This window comes from Electrona antarctica, assembly GCF_951216825.1.
Source record: "Electrona antarctica genome assembly, chromosome: 2".
Classification (NCBI taxonomy): domain Eukaryota; kingdom Metazoa; phylum Chordata; class Actinopteri; order Myctophiformes; family Myctophidae; genus Electrona; species Electrona antarctica.
The window spans coordinates 29,123,155-29,141,894 of record NC_136807.1 but is presented as its reverse complement, the minus strand read 5'-3'; the positions used below and the strand labels follow the sequence as shown (position 1 = coordinate 29,141,894).

The window sequence follows — 18,740 nt, the reverse complement described above, 5'->3', positions numbered from 1 at the left end:
ATTATCCATCCTGATTGCCTACGATTGGCTTCTAAAGTTTTCAGGAGTAGCCCGTTTTGTACCCGTTTTGTACACATTGCCACAACTCCACAACGCAGCGTCCGATTGCGGTGAAACTGTGCATGCCTATTCCCACTACTAGGCTGAGGAAGAAATGCCACTTGACAGTTTTCAAATCAGCCTCATGGTGGCGCTACAACAGGCCAAGTCGCGTCACACACACACACACACACACACACACACACACACACACACACACACACACACACACACACACACACACACACACACACACAAACATGTTTATATTACTCCTAAACATTTTGCCAAATGAAAAAGTGCCCTCCACCAGGAGGGCACTTTTTCTAGTTCACCATGTTTTCGCTTTCTCAGAGTATCTATAGGGCATGGGACAGGAGACGAAGGGTGACGTATAACTAAAGTGTATTATGAACTGTTTTACAGATTGGTTATATATTTCATGTACAGGTCTGTGTGGGTTCACTACTACTGTCTGTAATCTGAATGAGTTGCTGGCTGGCTACACACCTGTATGTTCTTTTGTTTTTGTTTTGTTATTGTTTTAAATTGCTGTGTCTGATAATCCCATGTGGGATGGGCCAAGAAATTGTCCGGACACGGAAATAAAATATTCATTCATTCATTCATAGGCAGGAGCCGTGAACCAATGACCAATGAAAAATAACAATTCCAGGGGAAGTTCAAATGATAGAAGCCACACTTCCGGCTAGACACATTCTGCCTTAGGTCTAGTGACCAGGCTTTGTTCTTTGCAGATGAGTAAGGCTGGGACTGAGGCTACAGTTACCATGCAGACGGCCTCTCACTAAGCTATATCCACCCAATGACATCTCTCTCTGGTCAGTCATTTTTGCTCATTGTCTCCAGTCCACCAGGCCGAAGGCATGGGGAGAGCGTTTGTTTTGCACTCCGTCCGTGTGTGTGTGTGTGTGTGTGTGCGTGCGTGCGTGCGTGCGTGCGTGCGTGCGTGCGTGCGTGCGTGCGTCCGTCCGTCCGTCCGTCCGTCCGTCCGTCCGTCCGTTACCAGCTAATCTCCAGCACTGTTAACCTGGTCGATGCCAAATTTTGCACTCACACTCCCTGGATGCCAACGATGAACCTCTGCCCCAATTTTTTCAGAACGGCCTGTTATACCACCACCAGGAGGCCGACTTTTGATATTACTCCTCCAGATTCTGTCCAAAAATCCCGCAAACCATTACACAGTATAGTCATGTGTTCAAGACGGATCTGTCCGATTTTTCATATTCCATCCTAATTGGCTAACATTGGCTTTCAAAGTTTGCAGGATTGGCCCGTTTTGAACAAAAAGCCTCAAATCATGAACCCAGAGTTCAATTTACGTGAAATCTTTCACAGACTTTCCTACTAGGCTGAGGAATATATCCCACCCTTTTCACATTGGCCTGTTATAGCGCTACCAACAGGTGGATTTTTGCAAAACACATTTTTGGAACAAAGGGCATCAGCAGCTACAGAACAATGTAATAGTGGCTCAGGGTGACAGGTTTGAACTGCATGGCCAAATTGTGTCTCTTTATAGACGGAGCTTGAAACAGAACCTGTATTCTCAGTTGAGATTCTGGTTGGTTTACATTACTGGTCAGTAGTCAGGCTGCATTCAGGTGTTAATGGCAATACCAAAATAAGTCGGAAGTCCATAAACCAGAGCTCCAAATTTGGGCTCCTAATCTGAGCATTATATGAAAATATGCCAGAATTTGCATAACTTTCCAGAATCAAAATATATATATATATATGGATATAAGAGGCAACCTTCTTATTTAATTTTGTTTACATGTTAGAATCAAAGGTTTTAAGTAATAAGTTGCTACCCCGCCCCGTCCCGTCCCACACAAGTGATACTTCTGTCCCTCAAATGAACACTTTTAGTCTAGTCTGCCAGCCCATAGAGCCCCATTGTGAACCCGGACATGTTGAGTACACCAAGGTTTTATGTTAGAAATGTTTAGTATGGGTCCCCAGCATGTAGAAACTGCCGGATGCTAACTTGCATATGTTGAGCAATTTTCATAATTGGCATAATATGTGACCATACCAATTACAACCTATAGAAGGAAAAATATTCAAAATTTCATCATGCTTTATGTAGCATGTGACATGTCAAACTAGGGGGTTTTCATGATGCTGAATCCATTCCAAGCATTAGTTTTGCAAAAAAAACACTAATTGGGCTAAAAACGGCCAATGCCGTCATCACAAATTGATGATGTCAGCACATTTGGGCACAAGTGGGCATGGCCGTTTTAAGCCCAATTAGTATTTTTTTGCAAAACTAATGCTTGGAATGGATTCAGCATCATGAAAACCCCCTAGTTTGACACATCACATGCTAGATAAAGCATGATGAAATTTTGAATATTTTGCCTTCTATAGGTTGTTAATGGTATCACATATTATGCCAATTATGAAAATTGCTCAACATATGCAAGTTAGCATCCGGCAGTTTCTACATGCTGGGGACCCATGACATTTCTAACATAAAACGTTTGTGTACTCAACATGTCCGGGTTCACTTTTTGGCTACTAGGCTATTTGGATCTAGTCACCCTAATCTTGCTCTGGGCTCTGACTGACAGCTGCATCAAATCATTTAAAAACAAACAGTTCAAATGTTATAGAATATATAGACCATTCCACCGGAAATGGATGGATTCTGTTCTCAGAATAAAAGCTTAATTCTATAAAGGGATTTGTGAAATATAGCCCTACACCTATAGCCTACGTAATATATATATTTTTTCTTTGGCTCGTTTTACATCTTGTATTATTATATGTTGTGTGTAAAAACACTTTGAGTTGCATGTTATGCATGAAAGGTACTAGATAGATATGAGATAGATATAGATATACAGTAATACTTTTACTTTGAAGTCCACTAGCCGGAAGTCCGATTTTAATTTAACACGTCTATCTTGACGTCGGCTGGAAGGTAAGGGCAGATAATGCATGTCTGCTTACGCTTGGCTTTTACTGGAACATAAAAAGTTGAACTCATGCCAGATTCGACCAGTGAGACAGATTTCACCCATATTTATGTTTTCTCGAGTCGGTAGTCTGTTTTAATAAACAACCATGGAGGACGACTGCGTGTGTGAATATGATTCGACCTGGGACACGGAGGAGAGTGATGGAGACGACCCGGCTGGAGGAGGAGAGAGCCAGACGAGAAGCAACAGAACCAGTCAAGACAAGAACAAAACATCTTGGAGCGCGCTAGTACGTGCACTTAAATGTAGTGTTTTGTCCGGGACTGGGGCTATTTTTTTAAAATTGTAATAAGTTTCACAACTTTTAGCTTTTTCAGTTAAAACACGCTTGTGTGAATAGATAGTTCTACTATTAAACCTGGCGTCACCAGACTTTCCGCAGTACCTATCTATGAAAAGCCTGGTTTCTATTTGCTGCTCGGTGCTCATATCCGATCTACAGCCCGCCTACCGTATCCGGTGATCCGCGCGCACACATGCATGCTCTCATAGTTTCCCTATCCGCCTTTTAGGCTCTGACCGGATCTGCAACCTGCAAAGCGAATGGATCACCGTCTAGTTCACTAGGATACTAGGCCAGACCCTTAATAATAATAATTATTCCTTCGTCACCTGGGTGGCTTATAATCTACACACACACCATAAACACTACGACAGTGTCGCTCGCCAAAATGTGACGCGTTGTTAGCTTGTAGATCTGTTCTTTTTTTGGCGAGCGACACCCGATCGCGTGATGGAGAAGGATAAATGACGCTTCATCACACCGTCGGGTCTTTTGCGCAACACAATGACATATTTTTTAACTGAAAGTGTCGACGTCGGGTGTCGCTTCGGTACCTCTTTCAGAAAATATGTATTTTTTGTTACTGGGAAAGAAAGGGTCGTCACGACCTATTTATTATTTATTTTTAGCCTTGCATTGCATTCAGTCTCGGGTCTCCGTTGCGCGTCGGTTGGTGGTGTAGCTTGCTGAAAATAATAGATCTGCGAGTACACATAACATCACGACGTGACGTTTTGTGAGTTTGTACATCTGCATTTTCAGGCAGCGTACTGCTTCATTGCTGCTGGTGGTTGGTTTGCTAACCAGTGCCACCAAGCTAGCCAGTAGCCACATAGTTGGCAAGGTTCCAAAACTTCCAACTCATGGCAATGCATGAGATTGTAATCATCTCTTTTGCTACGTTATTCTACGACATTTAATAGATAGATAGATATTTATTGTCATTGCTTGCATGAAACAACGACATTCAGTTTAGATCTTCATCACTGGCATAGAAATAAATAACCCACAGTGCAATAGTGTTGGTGCAGTGTAATAGTGCAAAGTCCAAAGTTCAGTGCAAGACCAAGTCCATTTTCAGTATCCTTTTAATACTATAGAGGGGGGTGGGGGTGTGGGGGGCAGGTTGTTCATTCAGCAGCCTGAGGGTAAAGGCTGTTGGTCAGTCTGTTACCCTAATCAACATTAACCTGTTCAAAAAGATGACAGGGCCTTATGTCAGCTAAACTGGTTTATATGAGACTGATTAAAATGAATGATTGATTGCTATGTCAGTAGAAATTTATATACAGATTTGATATATTATAATTCAGTTCTGTTCATTTTATTGACCACAATGAGGTGGTGGGTGGGATTTGCTTTTTGGTACAGACAGACATTAATTGACAATAGACAGTTATAAAATGTAACAAATGAATATACTGATGTGTCTTGTTAAATAATGCCTCTTTTTATTCATGAAAATTGAAAATCTAGCAGTGGTTTGACGTAGCCCTATAGACTAATTCGGAAACATCTCTTCCGTCTCATGGTCGCAGCTTACGTATTTCCTGTAGGCGGACTCGACATAGCTGCGGGGTTTAAACCCTCACCAGGCGCACCTCTTCTTCTACAGTGAACGGTAGAGTGACTGATGTTAGTCTGCCTCAAGTCAAACGTTACTCTTTTACCTGCTTTTTACTAACACTAACATTACAAAGATGCCCAGAACATCGAGAAACTGTGGAATGCACTCCCCGTTGCAGTCAGAACTGCAGCATCACTCCCAATCTTCCGCCGCAGTCTGAAAACCCACCTTTTCAGACTCCACCATGGCCCATAGCACATACCCTACCCCCTTAGACAGCACTTTTTAGACTTAGATAGCATTTGATACAGACTTATAGCATGTTATGTAGACTGCACAATAATTGCATTGTATGTAGTCATAGCACTTCATAGTATATATGTACAGCATAGTATAGTATATATGTATAGTTTATATGTACAGTGTCATTATATAGATCTAGCTACGTTCTTAGCTTACGCATGTTTCTTGATAAATGCTTTTTATATATGTGATGTATTCCCATGCTTTTGTTCTTGCGAAATGTAAGTCGCTCTGGATTAAGAGCGTCTGCTAAATGCCTAAATTGTAAATTGAGATGAACCTGTTTAGTTTATGGCTGCTCCAACAGTAGTGGCAACATTCCCAAAAAAAAAAAAAAAAAACGGAATGTCAAAATATCCACCGCGGGGTCTGAGACCAGAGCCATTGAGTAATGGTTGAGACGAAGCAGTGAAAGGTCCTGAAAGATACATAACGTCAGTCTTACCCAATACCCAATCTTTCTGTTTTATGAACACATGGTTGCTGTACTTTATACCTCATACTAAGCATTTAAAGTTGGAGCAGCCATAAACTAAACGGGTTCATCTCGATTTTCTGGCCATCTTTGTAATGTTGGTGTTAGTAAAAAGCAGGTAAAAGAGTAACATTTGAGGCAGACTAACATCAGTCACTCTACCGTTCACTGTAGTAGAAGAGGTGTGCCTGGTGAGGGTTTAAACCCCGCAGCTATGTCGAGTCCGCCTACAGGAAATACGTAAGCTGCGACCATGAGATCCGTTTCTGAATTCGTCTATAGAATGACTGATATTCCATACATTGCATGTATTCCATCTACATATTATACACAACACATCATATAGAAATCTCACTGCATTTCCGTGGAGGGATTACTCTGGCAGCATAGCACTCCGTCCATGCCATCCATTTGAAAGTGCATAAAATATCTCTACTTACTTTTTTCCACAAGATTCACATGAAAAACATTCTCTGTAGGTGATGGGGTGACATTTACAGCAGCACACACTAAATGACACAAGGAGCACACATGTATGGGACACAAATTGACAGGTGTCACTAATTACCCCACACCAGCCACAACTCACCTGTCAACTTGTGTGCAATTTTATGGAATATCAACCATTCTAGGGATAGGCTTGATATTATACTACCGTAATAGATGTCTGGGTATTTTGGTCGGTAGAGCACTCAGCTTTAGTCTACAATGTTGTGGGTCACAAACCATTTCCCAGCTGGTCTATCCAGGGCATTGAAACAGGGATGGACCTCGTTCTAAAATGATACTGATAAAATAAGCTCTACTTATGAAGATGCACAATTTGTAGCATAAGTTTATTTCACTGGTGAATGTTAAACAGTCACCCTGTTTGGAAGCCCATAATTTGCTCATAATCATATCTTTGCAGTGGCATCATGCGCCCAGAAACATGCGGGCAGCAAAGGACATGCAGAACTACAGGCGAGGTTATCCGGTGAGTAAAATGTCTGAACAGCATATTATGATAGATTAAATCAGCTTATTCATCAAACTGTGGAGCAAGCTGAGCTTTTTGCTTATTATTTTTGCAGAACCTTACAGATGATGAATGTGCAGAGGAAAAGATGAACAATTTGAAGTTCTATCTCAACCAATTTCCCTCTGCACCTGATGGTAACTCAATGGACTGTCTTGTGTGTTCTCAGTGTTTTAATTTGTGTAAAAAGTATGTCCATAATGACACTTTGCATGTCTGTTTCATTTTCATAGAAATCTATGTTGAAACATTCCATAAGGAGTGGAAAACGGACTACAAGAGACTGGAGAGAGTTCACTCTTACATTCAATGGTATGTATTGTTCAAGAAATTGAACAATAAATTGTAATATAAAACATTGAAGAGACTGCCTTTATGTGTATTCAATGTATTATTTAGGTGCATAACATTGAGTCATCATAATTTTGTAAAACACCAGTGCAGAGTGCTGCAGAGATTTTGAACAGGCAAGCTTGATGACAAGATTTTCACAGCTCCTAAACATTTCCCAAATTGGATAAGTAATTGATTGTAAGTGTAAAGTTACATTCTAGCAGGGAAGAGGTTAGAAGATAATGAACTAAAGATGTTGTCAAACACCACTAATGGACAAGACCAGCTCAGTGGATTTGTGTCCACCCTTACTCAACTAAAATGTATTTATTTAGCACATTTAACATGACCAGGTCAACCAAAGTGCTGTACAGATTAAAATAAGACAAATGGCAAACAATAAAATATAAACAAACATTAGAGAACATAATAAAAATCAGATCAGTCGGAAGCGAGTGGTGCAACAGCACCCCCTATTGGTACTCTAAACATAGTAACAGTAACATAGTCACATAGGGACAAAGCTGTTCCTTGGAGTGGTTGCACCACTCAAAAAGGACATTAAGAAAATAGCAAAAACAGTGCAATATAAAAGACACAATCAATAAATTAGACATTGCCCCAGTGGGGAAAAAATAAAGAGACAGGGGTATTTCTGTTGGCACTAAAGGCCAAGGAGAACAAATGAGTTTTAAGCAGGGATTTAAAAGTAACTACAAACTGAGTGGCTATTATTCCACCCTTAGACTGTTCATTGTTCAATTCAGTCCCTGGCCAAGTCATAACAAAGACTATATAAATTGTACCCAATGCCTCCTTGCTTGGCACTTGGCATCAAGGGTTGGATTGGGGGTAAGTCTCTGTAGGTGTGGTTCCATTAAGCCTTTGCGAAAAAAGGAAGCGTATGTTCATTAAGTCGAAAAAAGAAATGCGGATTGTCTCTTGTTTCCATTCCACTGATTATTCGACTCGCGGTCCCGGGAGATACAAAATAAGTTCATGAAATAAGCAGTAGGTGGCACTATTTTGCCAGTAAAGTGAGCCTTACCTATATTTTTTTCTTTTTGACGTTCTTTTAGGCTATACAAAAATATTATACACGGACTGCCTGGTTGGCAATTGGGCTACAAGTCCTTTGTGCTGTGCAGAGGCTGTCCGGGGACAGGTTTTTGTCCATCGGCTCCTCGGAATTTAATGAACTATTAAACTATATAGCTGGTAAGACTAGAATCACTAGATTGTAGCCGGCCCTAAATATTAAAGTAGGCCTAATTTCCTGACTTTCCATTTAAGGGACATTTAACTATAAGCCGAACACATTAATAAATAATAGCCTAAAGATGTTTTTCTCCCCGACAGCCTGCTGCATGCTCCTCGCAAACACAACACAACACACAGAAACAGATACACATACATGTATAGCCGCCCATAGCTTACTGTTGCCTGATTTGTGCGTCTTATACCACGGTACAGAACTGATTCAACGCATCTCATCTACTGTGATATTGTAGGCTACATAAATGTTATCTGCGCCACATGCAATGTGCGACAAAAGCAATCCAAGTTTATGAGTTGAACTTCTAGGCTATAATATATTCGGGGCGCATGACTCGATGGGACTCGATTGGAGCATATAGCGTTTAGATTGATTGATTGCAGCTGTAAAACAGTTGTGTAACTGTAACTTGTGTTTCATCAATGAATATAAGAATAGATGAGGCATGCATGGATCGAATAGCCCATGCAGGGCCAGGCACGTTATATAAAAGTTTTAAAACACACACACACACACGTAGGCTACAGACTGTTGCTTGATATGCGCTTCTTAATATTTACCACGGTACATTGTGTCAGAAGTTCAGAACTGATCTATAAGCTGACAACGCGTCTCATCAGGCACTTGGTCTTGTACGACGAAAGGTAATCCTTATACAGAATTATATTCATCTAACTTCCATGATCAAACCATCATTTTTTCTTCTTTTCCAACTGTTCAAAAGCGATATAATGCGAGTTCAATGCTTTCTAATTAGAAATCTTTCCCGCAAGTGTTTCCATACCCCATTAGCGCATTTCACTTTTTCGATATAGCCCCAAAATCCGCCACCTTCAAGCGAAAACGTGTTTTTGCGAAAAATGGAGACTTATTCGTATTTTGAGGTGTTTCCATCCAGGAGATTTTGCGAAAGAACCTTAATGCGCAAAAAAAAAGGCTTTATGGAAACGCACCTTGTGACAGGCTAGCGTTATGTCCAGGTAGTGTACATCAAGCTGCCTCACGCTATGGAAACAGGAGATGGGTTCCTCTTCCTCCTGGGCGCATGAGTCGGGAACCAATTGTTTCCCAAGGCTACTTACTAGCAGATGATTTGGGTGTTTTGTTATTCTCCCTTTAGCTGACTTTGTGTCTTTTTTTTTCTCAACTCCTCTCCATCTCAGGTTGTTTCCACTACGGGAACCTGGGGTTAACTACATGGCTTCAGAACTCACCAGGAAGGAGATTGAGGTGAGTGGAGACAGCTAGCTTCTCTCACAACAAAGGTTGTGAGAGAAGTGACATTTCAACTGATTTAAAACAAAACTCAATGGCTTGTGCAAAATTGCTGCAGATAAGAGATGTGACATTAAGAGCATAAGAATTCCAGGCACATTAAACATTTTTACCTCTAAAAATGCATATAAAGTTTGGAGCATTTGCCTCTATGAAACAACCTTTGCCTCTATGAAGCAACCTTTTTATTCTAGTTTGAGGCACATAACTGTGCCAACAACAAGCAAATATGTAATATAAACACAAGAAATTAAATGTTATTTAATTCTGAAACGGTGACAGAAGCATTACTCAGCTCTGGCTGAATAGAGCCAGTTCTGGTGGAGAGAGAGTCTGCTGTCTTCCATAAAAGGCTGTGGAGATGTTTCTGTTTGATCTCAACTATATTTTCATTCCTACATGTTTGTTACCCATAGGCGTTCAAGAAGAACGATGAGGCCAAGAAGAGACTAGTGGAGTCCTATGAACTGATGTTAGGCTTTTACGGTATCCAGTTGATTGACAAAAAGACTGGTGAAGTGAAACGTGCAGAGAATTGGAAGGAACGCTTTGGAAACCTTGAACGGTTAGTCACAATTATTTTCACCATAGCTACCTCAGAAATACACAAGTCTTTGTGTAAGTTTATTTCAGCCTCTACATCTCTGTCTTATGTCCTCCTCCTCCAGGAATATGCACAACAACTTGCGCATCACTCGCATCCTGAAGAGCCTTGGAGAGCTTGGCTTTGAGCACTATCAGGCCCCGCTTATACGCTTCTTTCTAGAAGAGACTCTGGTGAAGAAGAACCTCAGCAGCGTTAAACGAAGCGTACTTGACTACTTTGTGTTTGCCGTACTGGACAAGCAAAAGCGCAAGGAGCTTCTGCGATTTGCTTATCTCCATTTTGAACCAAAGGACAAGTTTGTTTGGTGCCCCAGAAAGACTCAGAAACGGTTCAAGAAAGCAGAAAAGAGGTCTGAGGGGAATGGAGATGGAAGAGACGACGTTTCTGCACGGGCTAAAAGCAAAGACGAAGAGGCAGTGGGAGCGCAGAAAGAAGAGTTTGCTGGAATGGATAATGCAGCAGAGGTTCAGAAGGGACCTGATAAAACGGTGAGTGGAGACAAAGGCACATTTTCCAAGGGTGCCACAGAGTCTAAACTTGATACTGGAAATGGAAATGCAGAGGTTGAGTCTGATGAAGAATTTCTGGGGAATGGTTGTGAGGATGAGGAGGAAGATGATGATGAAGATGAAATGGATCAGTCAACCAGTCCTGACAATGAGCAGGAAAAAGAGGAGAGCAATTTGACTGAAGAAAACAAAGATGCCAGCAAATTCAAGGACTCCACCCAGCAGCCAGTCAAAGTCATGCAAACTGATGGGGAGGCAGAGTTAGAAAAACCACCGAAGAAGAAAAGGGAGGATGACATGGTACTGTCCAATAACAGCCCCTCAGGGGACTTTGCAAATGGCCAGACAGAGGAGAAAGTTTCCTCAAATAACAATCCCTCTGGTCAGACAAGTCCGACAGTGTCTACACCCACCAAGACCAAGCCTGAAGGTCCTGCTAAACACTCGCCGTCTTCTTCCTCTGGGCGGGAGGAGAAAATTCCAAGGACTGACTTTAATCAAGTGACAGATAAAAAGGAAGAGAGAGAAACAGTGCAGATGACCGTGACACAGAGGAGCTCTGACAAATGTGGTAATGAACAGACAAATGGGAAAGACTCTGAGGAAATGGATGTAGAGTCAACACCCCTCGGATCAGACCAAGACATGGGGAATTCATGTAAATAGGGCTAGAGGTTAAAAGGACTATTTGAGCAGTAATTAAATGTAACCGAAGGACAGAGTATGAATTGAAAGTTTCCAGGCCTTATTATGTTTTACTCTTCAATATTTATGTATTGATTCTTTTCCGTCAAGAAGTAAAAAATAATAAGTAGAAATGAGAATTCAGCTTGCAGGATGTGTAGCTGGGGTTAAGATCCTTCTATATGGGTAATCTTACAATAATTAAGGCTGACTTCACTTCACATTTTTAACCTGACTCCTATCATTCCTTGGTGAAGACATTCTGACATGCTGGAAATGCCTTTGAGAGCAAGTGTTATGTCACATTTGCATAGGTCGCCACAATAGAAGGATACAATTCAGGTTATTAATATTGGCGGAGTTGCCAATTAATGTTCAACACATTAATTGGCAAATTCACCACATGAACCCTAGCATCCCCATTCAGGGGAAAACATTCTGAGAAAATTACTATTTTTGACAAAGGAAGAAGAAGGAAATACTAGAGGACCTAGTATAGAGCTTTTGGGAACCCTGGTCAACTAATTATATAGTGTGGTAAATATATAAGTGGTTAAAGATCCATACAGGATACATTTATTGATCATTTAATTTGGATAAGAATCAGTTGTAAATTAAATACGTAACATAATTTAAATTTTGGTTCACAACCCAATGGAGTTTTTTTTATTTCTATTTTCTTTTTTTCATGGGTCCACAGTCAAATGGGGATATGATTGAATGTCATTGCCCCCCACGGATGTTGCACAATTTGTATGTTTCCGTGCAGAAACGTTAAGTAGAAGGCTGAACAATAGACGACATAGCCAAAAATATAACAAGACTGGTTGATTGTATGTCTTCTTGGCAATATTGAGATATGATTTGGTTTAAAAGATAGGTGGCCTGTTAACACATTAAGGGGATGTAGGAGCATTATGTGGCCATTTACAAGCCAGGGTGATTTATTTGGTCTCGTTATTTATTGATGCATTTTATTTTTTTATGTTTGCACTTAATCTTCGGTACTAACTATACAAGTTATTTATCTGACATGCTTATCTTCATGATACTGTATAGGAACATGGTGATTACATTACAAGGCTGAGTTCTATGAAGTACTTTTTACCGTGTAGTAAATACAAGGATATTGGTACCGGCAGAATCAAGTGCTGCTATTTTCTGATATTATTTTTATGAAATTTGTCTGTTTAGCCAAAGCCCAAATCATTCCTAGGATATTGAATTGCAATTCTCAGGAAAACCCTGTGGTAGATAGCAGCTTTTTGCTCCTTATTCTTGTGGCTGTTTTACACCCCCTGCAGCAAGCAAACACTAATGTTGGGTCTATTTTTCAGTAAACAGTCAAGTGTGACTCAGTGATGTGACAACACTCAATGATGTCTAATTTATATAGTACAGTATACAACTATACATTAAGGTTGGAGCAACACTCACCATGGAACAAAGATCTTGAACTTACAGTATTTTCTGAAGGAATATACACTTAATAGTTCACATCTCAGGACCAGCATGCAATTCTGGGTGTAGTTTTAATCACTGAGTACTGTACCTTTTTTAAATTGAGATTGTGAACATTGCTGTTATTGAGGAGTTTCAGCTTGGTGTTCTCATTGCAGTGACACAAGAAACGTCTATCTACCCATTTCCTGTTGAATTATAAATAAAATGCTGAACAACTTGCAATTTGCTCATTTGTACTGTAACATGAATACACTGTAGCTGTACTGAAATAACTCTCCCACAGTCTTCAAATGCAAGAACAAGGTTTAATGGGAATAGTAATAAATAAAAATTGGCTATGCCCAAAAATGGTTGGCTATGCCTTCATGGGATCTAAGGCCCTTATTTATCAAAGCGGTGTACACCCAAAATTGGGTGTACACCGCTTTGATAAATAAGGGCCATATATCCCTATCCAACCTACAGGTGTGCAGATGAGTAAGGCTGGGAACGAGGCTAACTGGTATGAAGTATACTTCTTTCTGCTCATGGATGTGTTCCCTTGAGCTCATTGGTTAGAATTCTACCTCACATGTCATCACTATACACTACAATGTTTAGCTCTGCCTACTTTCGTGAGCTCCGAGATGGTTCCTCGCTCTCCCATCACTTCTCCCAGTCCTTTGACCACCAGTTCCATCCCTCGCCCCCCTCACCCCTCTGCAGGCTACGCGAGCTTGAGTTCAGCCCCTTCGGCTGGAGACTCGGGTTTATCTGGAATCAACGTGAATGCCATTCAGGAGCCGAGCACTGTAAGGTGAAGGATCGCTTCGTAGCGATTTCGGGGGGAGCGAACAAGGACAGGGAACGGGGGTTGACTTTTTCCGCATAAAATCGGATTTTAGGGGCGAGCGGAGCCATGGCGATGTTCTCTGCTCTTGGGGTGCTCTTCCTTTGCCAGCTTTTGGCATCATCTTCAGGCCAGGTAAGACTTTCTGCTTGCCTTATCCAACAATAAGTGTCATCTGCTATCCAATACATGCAGTAAACTGCTATATGTGTGTTGATGCTTTTGTTTCTAAACGTTTGTTGTACATGTGGCTTATCACTTATCAGCCACCCAAAGCATTATTGTCTAATATATAGGGACAGGCCTATCAATTATGGCAGCTGCTTTTGTGATGATGATGAGACACTTTTATATCTCCAGAGGCCCGACTGGCATGTTTGTTATCCTAAATATCATATTAGACACTGCATGTGCGCCTAAGCAATTGATTCTTTTTAATTAGCCTACATGGTGCATGAATATATAGGCCTATGACTGGATAATGTGTCCCCATCTTATAGGTGGCACCTATGGTCTATGTCTATGATCACCCTACGAACCTTATATGGGCCAAATTGCCTGCAGGTGGCTAGGACTTTCACAGTAGTTTATGAAGTTGAGGTTATGTTTTCCCTGAACCTGTGGAATGTAGGGTAGGCTACTGGAGATCAGTGGCTTGCGCACAATGGCATCCTTGTTCATGCTGCAGAAACCTGGTAGAGCCGTATAGTTGATTCAATCGAGAACTGTTTATTATTGTTAAAGTTAGCTATATGCAATCAACTATTTTTGTTTGTTATGTTCTGTGAACTGTTGACCCACACATGTCTCTATTTTATTGTATTCTGTGCGTCATGGACAGATGGAATTGTTCAGATAGGCCTACTTTACGCAGCGTCCTGGAGTTGCATCATTCTAATTAGATAAATACCCATCGTGAAACTTTATATTGTTAGGTTTCCTGCTTCATAATTACACTGCTTGAATTCAATGAAATACAATGTGGCATGTTGTGTTTTATAATCCACCATCTTATTCAAAGACATATACCAAATCCAAGACTCCCCCCAGTCAAATTAATTAATTTATCTGTCTATTTCAACCAAGCCAAAATTGGGAAAACGAATTAATGACTGATTATGGCTGACAAATATAATGACATGGATGGACTTTTTTTGGCAGAGGCCCGGACCACGAGGACCCGGCGGGGCCCCAGGATCCCCAGGAGCCGATGGAAATCATGGCACAGATGTGAGTTTGTTCTGCCTGATTTTGAATGAAGCTTTACGTTTTGACTCAGTTTTCAATGTAGGCTAATTACATGTAGGCCTACCCCAAATTAGTGGTAGCAAAGTATACTTTTCTTCATTGTTCATTATCTTCTTGTACTGAGGATACATTTCTTGATTTCTATTTGTCAAAATAAAAAAAGTTACGCCTGTTGAAGTTCCATATGGAACTTCAACAGGCGTAACTTTTTTATGACCAATGTTAAAATATTTTAAATACATATACTGTACCAAATCAATGGTCTGTTCACAGGCAGGCTCTGTGGCCAAACACGTCTTTCCTATCCCAACATGGCAAAGTCGACCTCAAGAGTGGTATAAAATGTTCAGTAGCGATACACTTGTGGCTATAAAGTTTTATTACTCTGACTCCTCCCATTTGGAACCATAGCCCCTCCTTACGGGTATTTGATTACAGGTGAAAACGAACACTACCTGCCTCCCCCTGGTAGGCAGGGCAACTAACTTATAGGCCTTTAAATTCATACATAGGACATAGGGCCGCAATTGAAACTCCTCCATCCCCTTCGGTCTTGTGCCCTCTGCTCCAGGGCAAGGATTAGTCAAATTCTTATGAATTCTACAAAACAGTGAAAGAGACTTTGCATATGCCTGACATCCCTACTCTGGTATTAGGCCATCGACAAGGACCTCCAGAGTTAGGGTTGTATCCAGTGATGTCTGCTTTCTGCATGCAGGCTGGCCTCTGTTTGAAAGAGAGTAACATAATATGTAATATAAGTAAAAGACATTTAAATTTACAACATTTTCCTAATTGGTTTGATATTATCAAACCAATTAGGAAAATGTTTTAAATGTCTATTATTTTTTATTTATTTTTAATATATTTTTTTTTGTAAAATGTATGAGCAATAAAGCTGTTGCTGGTATTTATACACTTTACTTTATACTTGGGGAATTTGAAAGGGGAAATCGGATTATACACAAACCTATGCTAATCTGTTGTTTTTTTTAGGTTTGTAATTTCTGTGTGTGAGTATAATTTTGTTTTATCGGGAGTAGGAGATCCGAGATCCTTTTAGTTCTGAATATTTCTGTTGCTTGAGCAATGTAAGCAACAGAGTCAGACAGAGGCTCCATTCATGCATTCCCTGACCCTACGAGAGCATCTAGAATTTCACCTCACCCCCCCCCCCCCCCCACTGCCCCCCAGTCTAAACCAACTTGAGGCTTTCATCATGTGACCAGTTGGCACTGGCTTCATTTTAGGACTGTTTACTTTCCCCGCCCATAGCCTCTTACATGCTGAAGCAGACCCCAGACTCATTCACTGCCCCCTTTATTTCCATTCATCATTTACAATTTAGATATTCCACTCAATGGATATGATTAATGTGATTTTTTTAAAGTATCTTTATGTAAACCAGGGGTGCCCACACTTTTTTTTAACTTGAGAGCTACTTTCAAAAAAATGATTATACCATTGCTGAAAATAGTTTAATATGTACCTGAGGGGGCTTTGGAATAGCAGAGCTGGCATTACATACAAGACAAATGCACTTGGAATAGTTAATAGAGGGGGATAAATGGAATATGTCGAGTTTTTTGTATTTAATTTGTAATGCTACCAACATTTTGTGCACAGCAACACTCTTGAAAACAAAATATTGCATTGTGGGTTTGAGCTTTTGATGTCAATCAATCTTTTACATTTAAATTAAATATTCTTCAGGGGCATGTCATGTGATCTACCTGCACAGCCTTTGTGATCTACTGGTAGATCGCAATCTACCTTTTGGGCACCCCTGATGTAAACGCTTAATGTATTCATAGTACGGCTGTCAAAATAACCGAGTTGACTGAGCTAATTAGTTTGTGAAATTAGATTAAAAATGTTAACAATTTGGGTTCTCAACACTTTTGGCTAGGGACCCCCGTTTTTGGCTGGGCTGCAGTTCGCTGGTGACACTAGTGACACGTGATTTGCGGGGAGATGTGTTTCAGACGGACGGACGGACGGACTGACTGAAAGACAGCGAATAGACAGGGAGCGAGCGTCCGCTAAATTATTAGATAATAATAATAATAATAATAAAAACGTTATTTATTTAGCACTTTTTTAAACAAAGTTACAAAGTGCTTGAACAATCAAACAGCAATAACAATGGAATACATCAATAATGCAATAATAAAATAACTGTAGAAAATGCAAAATAAATAAAAGGCCATTCTATAAAAATGGGTCTTCAGGAGGGTTTTAAAATGTGTTAGAAACGGAGTTAGCCTCAGTTCCTCTGGTAGGCTATTCCAGAGCATTGGGGCCTTAACCACAAAGGCCCGATCCCCTTTAGTGATACAGGTAGCGGCTCAAATCACATATAGCACGACAACGGGGTGAGAGACAGAGAGACATGGAGAGAGAGCTAGAGAGTTCCCACAAGAAAAGGTGATAAATCATGATTCATTTTAAAGCTGTGATTAATCTGATAAAAAAAAAAGTTTGACAGCCCTAATTTATAGTGTGCATTCAAAGGCAACAGACCAATAAGGCACTCGTATCCAAGGACGTTTTCCTTGAGTAAAGCCAGTTTAAAGTATACTGATATAGTTTTACAGAAAATATACAGTGATTTAAATTAACATTAACATTGATGTGGCTCAGAAGGTAGAGCAGGTCGTCCAATGATCCCTGGGTCGGTGGTTCGAATCCCGGCTCCTCCTGTCCAAGTGTCCTTGGGCAAGACACTGAACCCTACATTGCCTCCAATGAATTGGTCGGTGAGAGCTTGCCACCATTGGTGTGTGAACGTGGGAAGTGAGGATGCTGGCATCGACTGTTCGCTGCTTCACCTCCCAATGTATGAATGAATGAACCATTGTAAAGTGCTTTGAGCACTTGGAAAAGCACTATAAAATGCAATTAATTATTATTATTATTATTATTATAATTTTGTTTTATGTCTCATTGTTTTTGACAGGGAAAAGATGGCCCTGCTGGACTTGCTGGGAAGGCTGTGAGTTACCAAACATCTTCTCTCAACTGCATTACACAGTGACTTTACAATCGTAGAAATTGGCCCATGAAAATCCTCAGTATACTGTTCATTTGTCTCTTTGTAATTCTGAAATGTGTACAATTTCTCAGAGTTAAATTAACACTCAGGATTTGTGTATAAATCTTTGTCCTTGTAGGGACCCAAAGGAAAAGCCGGGATACCAGGGGTAGCAGGAATACCAGGCCTGCCAGGATTGCCAGGGGTGGACGTAAGTGACTAGTAGACATACAGACTTGTCACACAAACAAAACAAAACACTGCCTGCCACCCCCACCTGCCAAGGACAAACACTCATGCACATTCACATGTTCAAACCAAATGCATATTATGTTTCAGTATTCAACTCTAAAAAACAAGAAATGATCACATAGTGATATTTGTCAGGTGAAATAAGCGCAGTCTCCGTTGTGCCCCCCCCCCCCCCCCCGCCATATTAGTATGATTATTGCGTGTATGTTTGTGTGTCACAACCTCACGCCTCGCGGTCATTGTTTGTGTGCACCGTTGTGTTCCCCCAACACCCCATATTAGTATGATTATGATTTTAGTGTATTTTTGTGTGTCACAACCTCGCACCTCGCGGCCTCGCGTGCGCTGTCTCTGTTGTGTTCTCCCCCCAACCCTGTGTTGGGGTGAGCTCTTAGTTCCTTCCCGTCACTCTGTGAGTGTGAGCATGCTTCTCTGCTGCGTTGCTCTGTGTCTGCAGCCTGCGTGGCTGCCAGGGATATTTGCCTCTCCCCTTCCCATTGGCCAGAGGGCAGCTTTGCCGTTGCTTGGTG

At 40.8% G+C, this 18,740-nt stretch overlaps 2 protein-coding genes across 2 annotated transcripts in view; both read left to right on the top strand.

The window, feature by feature from the left end:
- Positions 1 to 2,994: 2,994 nt before the first annotated feature.
- On the top strand, positions 2,995 to 13,069 carry ogfr (opioid growth factor receptor). The gene is made up of 7 exons (XM_079520838.1): positions 2,995 to 3,282; positions 6,592 to 6,657; positions 6,755 to 6,836; positions 6,933 to 7,011; positions 9,472 to 9,538; positions 10,000 to 10,148; positions 10,252 to 13,069. Exons 1-7 carry the CDS (start codon positions 3,139 to 3,141, stop codon positions 11,363 to 11,365), a joined length of 1,701 nt encoding a protein of 566 aa, XP_079376964.1. The 5' UTR covers positions 2,995 to 3,138; the 3' UTR covers positions 11,366 to 13,069.
- Positions 13,070 to 13,570: 501 nt separating this feature from the next.
- col9a3 (collagen, type IX, alpha 3) overlaps positions 13,571 to 18,740 on the top strand; it is a 31,661-nt gene continuing 26,491 nt past the window's right edge. The window contains exons 1-4 of the mRNA XM_079520828.1: positions 13,571 to 13,811; positions 14,838 to 14,906; positions 17,884 to 17,919; positions 18,098 to 18,169. Of these exons, the coding sequence (XP_079376954.1) occupies positions 13,746 to 13,811; positions 14,838 to 14,906; positions 17,884 to 17,919; positions 18,098 to 18,169 (243 nt within the window). The 5' untranslated portion in view covers positions 13,571 to 13,745. The remainder of the gene's footprint in view (positions 13,812 to 14,837; positions 14,907 to 17,883; positions 17,920 to 18,097; positions 18,170 to 18,740) is intronic.